Here is an 8,938-nt window from a genome sequence, read left to right as displayed (position 1 = left end):
ATCTCCCCTCCCCCTACCGCATCCCAAAACCAGTCCAGCTCGTCCCCGTCTCCCTAACCTGTTCTTCCTCCCACCTATCGCCTCCTCCCACCTCAAGCCGCACTCCCATCTCCTACCTACTAACCTCATCCTGCCCTCTTGACCTGTCCGTCCTCCCTGGACTGACCTATCCCCTCCCTAACTCCCCACCTACACTCACCTTTACTGGCTCCATCCCCGCTTCTTCGACCTGTTTGTTTCCTCTCCACCTATCCTCTCCTCTATCCATCTTCTATCCGCCTCCCACTCTCTCCCTATTTATTTCAGAACCCCCTTCCCCTTCCCCATTTCTGATGAAGGCTCTAGGCCCAAAACGTCAGCCTTTCTGCTCCTATGATGCTGCTTGGCCTGCTGTGTTCATCCATCCCTGCACCTTGTTGTACCAGTTAAAGGTAATCCATTTTAGAAGTGTGATTGGGGTTAAATATTGCACAGGAGACTGGAAAGAACTCTGCTGCTTTTGTCAGAAATAGATCCTTGCAATCTTTACATCCACTGGAGAGCCTTGTCTTTATGTTGATGTTTACCCTCCATTGTGTAGTGTGGCGCCAAAACCATACTAAACAGGATAGATTCGGAATGGGTCATAAAGCTCAAATTTGGGCATCTAAGAGGCACTGTGAGCCATCAGCAGCTGCAGAGTTGTATTCCACCAAAGCCTCATGGTCCAGCGTAAATCTCATCAATAGCCATATCCATAAAGAAATAAAAGAGGTTTCAGTTTAACATCTCACAGAAAGACTTGAAACCACCAGAGATGAGAGTGCTAACATTGAGCCATGGATGAGGCTCAGTTATGTTGCAAGAGTAAGAGCTCCAATAACATTCAAGTGAAAGAAATCCTAATCTCACCAGCATTTCTTTACCTTGGCAAAAGCATCTCTACCATATGCAGCTTCCTGCACTGTGTGACCTTTTTCAATCACTTCACCTCCTCCCGTAGCCACAGTGCGATGAAGAAGAGTCTTCCTGACAGTGTCTGGCTCTGTCATAGTGATATCTGCAATCTGTGACACTACATCATTATTGCTGATGGAGGCAGCATCACTCTCTGTGGTAAACATTAGGTTTCCCTGTGAAAGAAAGCACAAGCAGAATCAACAAAGTCAATGGGGACACCCTGGGTAATGACAAGATATATTCTCTTTGTTGATTGACAATATGCATACACAGAGACAAAAATGAGATATACCCATCTTACACATGGGCTTTGGGTACAGACAATGTAAGCATGGGAATTATTGCATGTATGTGATCTTCAGCAATGTACAAAGAAATCATGGCTTATTATAGATATGAACAGTGAATATACATCGAAGAATCACTAGTCATATCCATAAATAGCATAATTACACCAGGGAATAATGGAATGTGTTACTCAAACCCCCACAGGTAGGTAGCAAGGAGCCAAACGGCATGCCATTTTTACTTAAACATACACTGAGGAACTTTGAAATATGCAAGCCATGCTGATGAGTAATGCATGCACGTCAAAAAATTACAGATTTGGTTGTTTATGCCATAAAACATCATTGAATTGACGTGTAATTTGTAACATAATGAGTGGATACACATTAACAATCTAAAAACTTCAGGTTCATTTTTACTGATACCAGCTTTTTATTTGCAGACCTGTTCATAGATTATTTCAAATCCTCAAACAATCATGTTTTTGTTTTATGTTCTCTAAATTATAATTCCAAACGTCATGTTTACTAGTCCAGCAATATCACTAATGTACTGCCATTGTCCTAAATTTTAGAAAGTTATGCAAGGTTTCAGAAAATATTTGCAGCGATGTTGCCAAGTTTGAAGGGTTTGAGCTATCACGAGATGCTTAACAGGCTAAGACTATATTCCCTGGAACGTCGGAGGCTGAGGGGTGACCTTATAGAGATTTGTAAAATCATCAGGGACATGTATAGGGTGAATAATCAAGGTCTTTTCCCAGGGTAGGGAAGTTCAAAAATAGAGAGCATAGGTTTAAGATGAGATGGAAAGGATTTAAAATGGACCTGAGGGGCAAACTTTTAACGCAGAGGATGATGCGTGTATGGAATGAACTGCCAGAGGAAGAGGTGGAGGCTGGTACAATTACAACTTATAAAAGGTATCTGAATGGGTATATGATTGGGAAGGGTTTAGAGGGATATGGGACAAATGCTGGCAAGTGGGACTAGATTAATTTAGGATATCTGATTGGCTTGGACGAGTTGGACCATAGGGTCTGTTTCCATTCTGTATATCTCTATGACTCTAAGTATCAAGCCTACAACTATAAATAAGGTTGATACACGTAGGATTTTGTCCAATCATGGAAAACTACTGCCATTCAGCCCATCTTTCCTGTGGCAGCTCTTTACAAGAATGAGGTAATTAGTTGCATCACTCTGATTACTTTCCCATTGCCCTACAAGTTTTTCTACTTCTAAGTATTTATGCAATTTTGCTTTGGAGATTATTACTGAATCTGTTCTCACCAACTCTCAGGCAGTGCACTATAGCTGATGAAAAGTCATTGTGTCAAATTCATTTTGCCCAGGCTGCCTGTCTTTCTTTGTGAATTACTTTCAATCTCTGCCTTGCTACTGCAAATGGATTCTACTTATTCATTCCAACAAAAACCTTCAACATCTTGAATGTCAATATCAAATTTCTTCCTCACCTTCTCTACTTAAGGAAGAACAACTACAGTTTTTCCAATTTTGTAATAAAACTGAAATCTTTCACTGCTTGTATAACTGTAACAAGTTTCTTTCTGCATTCTCTAAAACCTTGACATCCTTTCTGCCTGATCTAGATGCAATAGTCCCTGGGGTCTAACCAGCAGTTTATGATGATTTAGCATTATCCCCTTGCTATTGTGCTTTACTCCTCTATTAACTATGTCAAAACTGAGGGCGTAGAAGGATGGGTTAGTAAATTTGCAGATGACACCAAAGTCGGTGGAGTTGTGGATAGTGCGGAAGGATGTTGCAGGTTACAGAGGGACATAGATAAGCTGCAGAGATGGGCTGAGAGGTGGCAAATGGAGTTTAATGCAGAAAAGTGTGAGGTGATTCACTTTGGAAGGGGTAACAGGAATACAGTGTACTGGGCTAATGGTAAGATTCTTGGTAGTGTGGATGAGCAGACAGATCTCGGTGTCCATGTGCATAGATCACTGAAAGTTGCCACCCAGGTTGATAGCGTTGTTAAGAAGACGTACGGTATGTTAGGTTTTATTGGTAGAGGGATTGAGTTTCGGAGCCATGAGGTCATGTTGCAGCTGTACAAAACTCTGGTGCGGCCGCACTTGGAGTATTGCGTACAGTTCTGGTCACCGCATTATAGGAAGGATGTGGAAGCATTGGAAAGGATGCAGAGGAGATTTACCAGGATGTTGCCTGGTATGGAGGGAAGGTCTTATGAGGAAAGGCTGAGGGACTTGAGGCTGTTTTCGTTAGAGAGAAGAAGGTTAGGAGGTGACTTAATAGAGACCTACAAGATGATCAGAGGATTAGATAGGGTGGACAGTGGGAGCCTTTTTCCTCGGATGGTGATGGCTAGCACGAGGGGACATAGCTTTAAATTGAGGGGTGATAGATATAGGACAGATGTCAGAGGTAGGTTCTTTACTCAGAGAGTAGTAAGGGCGTGGAATGCCCTGCCTGCAAAAGTAGTAGACTCGCCAACTTTAAGGGCATTTAAATGGTCATTGGATAAACATATGGATGATAATGGAATAGTTTAGGTTAGATGGGCTTCAGATTAGTTTCACAGGTCGGCGCAACATCGAGGGCCGAAGGGCCTGTACTGCACTGTAATGTTCTATGTTCTATGTTTTACCTTTAAAAAGCCTCCTCAAGTCATCCTGTCACCTTCAAAGATTTGTAAATATAACACCCCAGTGTCTCTCTTGTCTCAGGAACCCTCTCGAAAATTGTACCATTGAGTTTAATTGCTTCTCTTCATTCTATTTACGAAAACAAATGTGCTAAATTTCAAATGTGCTAAAGTTCTGAGGAAGGGTCGCCGGACCGGAAACCTTAACTCTAATATTATCTTCACAGATGCTGCCAGACCTGCTGTGCTTTTTCAGCAACTCCTGTTTTTGTGTGCTAAATGTCATCTGGCCATTTCACCACCCTGTATATATGTGAGCGTCGTCCTGGTGTCTGCCACTAACTTCACTGTTAATTTCCAGTTTCTATTTCATCAGTAAACTTTGAAATTGTGCTTCTGCACTCTCAAATCTAGGTCATCAATTTATATCAAAATAAACTGTGATCCCAACATCAATACACTGGGACACACATACTTCCTTCCAGTTTGAAAAACAACAATTTAGCACTACTCTCTATTCTCCACCTCTTAGCTAAGATTGTCTCTATGCAATCACTGCCCTTTAATCCAATGGGCATCAGTTTTACTAACAAGTGAAATGTGTGGTTTTTATACAAACGCTTTTGGAATTCCATATACACAACACTCATTGTAATAACCCTCTCCATTATTTATTGAATAACTCAATTTAATGGAACATAATTTGTCTTTCTAATCTATATTGACTTTTATGTCTTCATCCATGTGTATCAGTAGGCTATCCAAATAAAGTACACAGCACTGCTAAAACAGATCATTGGAAACCAATAGTAACACTAAACTGTTTTTTTCCATTAATTTCTTGATGGGATGTGGGTGTTGCTGGCTAGATAAGTATTTATTGCTCATCCCTAATTGCTCTTGAGCAAGGGGATAGTGAATCAATTTCACGAACTGCTTTTGTCCTGGTGGTGGAGGTATGTCTTTTGGAATGCTCAGAGCAGTGTTTTAGGTTTTTGACCCAACAACAGTGCTGAAATTTCAATATTGTTCCAAGACAACACAGTCTGTGGCTGGGAGGGAAATTTGCAGGTGGTAGTGTTCCCTTGCATTCTCTGTCCTTGTCCTTATGGGTCATAGAGGTTCCAGGTTTGGAAGGTGCTGTCTAATGAGACTTGGCGAATTGCTGCAGTGCAACTTGTAAATGGTACACATTGCTGACACAGTGCATTGGTGATGGAGAGATTGATTAAGGTGGTGAATGATGTGCCAGTAAAGTACACTGTAATGTCCTGGATGAACCAAACTCTTTGAGTATTCCATCACACCCCTGACTTGTGCCTTGCAGATGGGTGGGCGGGTGAGTTACCTGCTGCAGGATTCTCAGCCTCTGGTCTGATCTTGTCACCATAATAGTTATATGGCTAGTCCAGTGGTGTGAAGACTTTTGTTCAGAAAAGCAGGAAGTAGGGCTCCCACTAAATTCCAAAATACCCCTTTTAAATATTTTAAACTGATCTCCCACTTGACAGCTAGCCAGATTGCCAAACTGATTAGGCTAATTGAACATGGGGTAGATGTGGGATCAGACAATCAGAAGGAGTAGTCCCATCACAGGGGATACTTGGTGAACTGGGTTGAAGTACCTTTGCACCTCTTGACAGCAAGTTGTTTGCCCATCTGACCTCAGGCTTGTCACCAGTGACACCAAAAGTGGGCATGCTGGAATTGGTCTGCTGTAGGGTTGCCCATATTGTTCATTTTTCACACATTTTTGCTGTATCTTGACAGAAAACCACCAGGATCCCATTTGCCCCAAGGAAGGCAGGTGACTGAGAGATCATACCCAGAAATCCGTTCAAATACTTTATTTTTAATGATGTTATTATTCATCTTTAAAATGTATTTATATGGCAAGGTTCAAAATAAATAGATCTTTAAAGTGATGGAAACATTTCATAGGGGAATTGTAGAGTTTTGGTGAGAAACAAAATAAGCCAGCACAATCTTAAAAGACAATTCAGAGTGAAATCAGGAAGACTTTTCACACAAAGGGTAATGAAAATCTGGAACCTAGCCATCCAAAAGGCTATGGATGCTGAATGAGCTAGAGCTTTCAGAGCTGAAGATCAAAATAATTTTGAGAAGTAATGGTACTGGAGTTGTTAAGTATTTTCATCATTTTAAAAACCTATTAATAAATGCATTAATTCTGAGCCTTGCTTAATAAATATGAATACCAGATTAATTGAAAAATTATTAAAAATGGAACAGAGACTGGAAATAAAATTAATGTACTACATCTATAATTTAATTGAATGGCAGAAAAAGTTCAAGGGGGGATAGTTTATTCCCATTCAGGTGTTCTAATTGAAACAGTTATTGATCAAAGTTTATCATTACCAAATGCAAGATGGTGGCCAGGATTTTGTAGATGGTGTCAATTTCTTTGTCACTGAACCCGATGATTTCCATTGCTTTCATTACAGCCTTAAAATTCTCCTTGTCATTGACCACAGACTGAAAATTGTTGAAATGCATGTGAAGAAAAGAAATTGACAAGAGTTAGCATCAGGCTATGTGGCAATGGATTGTGTTGAACGTTTAAAGTTAAAGGCTATCAGGAACTATTCCGCTCCCACCCCCTCACCCGCCCGCAATTCGCAATGCTCACGTGCCATGACTAAATGATTTTTTTTTAAAGAAAAAACTCAAATATGCATTATAACGTGAGGAAGGATAGGTTGGCCATACTTGTCATTAGTATCTATGAAACCCAAAGAGCTTATAATTTGCAGTTTGGTGACTCAACTAGCTTCAGGCTAAATTTGACGGTCTGAATGCTTCTAATTTAAAGATATAGACAACCGAAAGTGTCAACAATAGTAGGCAGGGAACAAAGCTTAGCTTATCCATTGTTTGTCCAATTCTACAGAGAAAGCATATACTTAAAATACACAAAGGTATGGCTTGTTATGTCACTGCTGTTTCCACCTGCCCCTAACGCAAGTATGATTACATATTGCAATTGTAACTTGATTAGCTCATTTATTAGTTCTCATCGAGAACATTATCTTAAACCATTTCTATTGTGCAAGCAATTAGCCTTTAATGGTCCATTTTCGGTTGAATACCTGATTGCCATAGAAACTTTGTTAAAAGGACAGGAGATAGGAGATCTTTCACATTCCTCGGAGGACCATTGTTTTTGGTGGGACTTGCTGCCTTCATTCCATTGGGGTGGAATGCATAATGTAGGGAATGCAAACTGAGATGTGAAGAATTTCTTCAGCCAGAGAGTAGTGAATTTCTGGAATTGTCTACTCCAAACAGTGTTGAGGCTAAGTCTCTACAACTTTCATGTACAACTACATGAAAGTATCTAAGGAAGTCGTGGATACAATTTGAAATATCGGGGAGTTGAGCACTATGTTGGGCTGGGAGGTTGTCCATCAGCCAGATTCCTGGGATGGTGGAATTCTCCTATGAGGAGAGATAGAAAAAAATAGGACCGCATTCTCCAGAGTTTTGAAGGATGAGAGGTGATCTCACTGAAACTTACAAAATGTTTACAGGGCGCGACATTTTCCCTGACTTTTTTCTTATTCTTACAGGCGATGTGTGAATCACTGGCCAAGACCATCATTTGTCATCTATCCCTAATTGGGTCTCCAGGCCATTTCAGAATCAACTGCATTTCTGTGGGTCTGATCCACACGAAGGCCTGACTGACGAAGGATGGCAGATTAACTTCCCTAAGTGACATTAATGAGCCAGATGGGATTTTACAACAATCAACAATGATTACACAGTTGGGTTGGACTGGTGTTTTAATTCCAGATTTTATTGAATTAAATTTCACCACCTGGCAGGTTGTGAATCAAACCCATGTTGCCGGAGCATTAGCTGTTGACTACCAATGGCATTCCCACTATGCCACCACATTCACCTCCATCTTGACTGTGACTTAAGTCTTATTCTTTATGATCATATGGTTTTTCAACACAATTGAAAACCCACCACCTAAGTTAAAAGCATTTAAACCAGAGCTTATTAGCATTCCCTTCCCATAGTGACACATGCGCATATTCTCTTCGAGATATCACATTCCCTGTTTGGATATAGTGACGCATTCACTTTCTCCTAATTCACACTTTCTTGCCACAGTGACGTTTTCACAAGCATGTGAGGTATGCACTCTTTCTCTCAGGCAATGTGTTGTCCATGTCAAAAAAATGCTAGTTACATAAAGGCCTATCCAGAGCAAGGTGGTTCTCCAGGATATGTCAACTCCCCCAGGTTCTATCAATAATGGAAGCTGAGTAAACAGTAACATAATGACAGAAAATACTGGAAATACTCAGCTGGTCCAAGCATCTGGGGAGAGAAAAACAGAGCCAACATTCTGTTGCCAGACCTGCTGAATATTACCATTATTTTTTTCTTTTTGTTTCTCATTTTCAGCTTCTGCAGTTGCTCCTGCGAAACAACGTCCTGGGAAACTTCTTCACTGTTTGTTGACCAGGGTCAACTGGCTTATGATAACCAACCTAATAATTTTATAGTCAAATGTTTGTCTATTTGTCAGCTGTAACATGGCAATAGATCCATATTTGGTAGTGTCATGTATTTGTCAGAAAAATTGATTTCCGTCCAAAAAACTTCACCCCATGAATACTTACATTGACAGTAGCTCCATCTCGAATAAATGCATATTCTTCCGCATCTCTCTGCAAGTACAAGGACTTCAACAGATCATCAGAGCCACCCAGGATCAGCTGAAAATGTACAGAATGACAGAGGATTTACTTATTTTTTCTGATCCAGTATTCTGGACTAATGAGTACGCATGATTAGTTTTTTTTTCCAGGGTGTATTTTGTTTCATCGATATTTGAAACTCTTAAAACAGGAATGCATTGGCATTTCTCAAACATAATTTCACACAAATCATTCTCCAATCCCCTTCATACTTTTAAGAAAATTCAGTAACTTAACACTATATGAAACAGTCCAGTGTTTTTTAAACATTTCACTCTTGAAATGTGGCCAGTTGGTAATAATTATTGGCCATCCTTAGTTCCCCCAACAAGGTT

At 40.4% G+C, this 8,938-nt stretch overlaps 1 protein-coding gene across 1 annotated transcript in view; it reads right to left on the bottom strand.

Moving 5' to 3' along the window:
• Nucleotides 1–8,938, bottom strand: part of LOC109935063 (unconventional myosin-Id-like) — a 121,915-nt gene that overhangs the window by 87,475 nt on the left and 25,502 nt on the right. The window contains exons 6-8 of the mRNA XM_048595790.1: nt 8,526–8,621; nt 6,247–6,363; nt 906–1,112 (exon numbers count right to left, since the gene is read on the bottom strand). Coding sequence (XP_048451747.1) covers nt 906–1,112; nt 6,247–6,363; nt 8,526–8,621 — 420 coding nt within the window. The remainder of the gene's footprint in view (nt 1–905; nt 1,113–6,246; nt 6,364–8,525; nt 8,622–8,938) is intronic.

The sequence above is a fragment of the Rhincodon typus genome, chromosome 4, assembly GCF_021869965.1.
Source record: "Rhincodon typus isolate 14 chromosome 4, sRhiTyp1.1, whole genome shotgun sequence".
Classification (NCBI taxonomy): Eukaryota; Metazoa; Chordata; class Chondrichthyes; order Orectolobiformes; family Rhincodontidae; genus Rhincodon; species Rhincodon typus.
The sequence above is the reverse complement of the archived record's forward strand: the minus strand, read 5'-3'. Positions and strand labels throughout refer to the sequence as shown.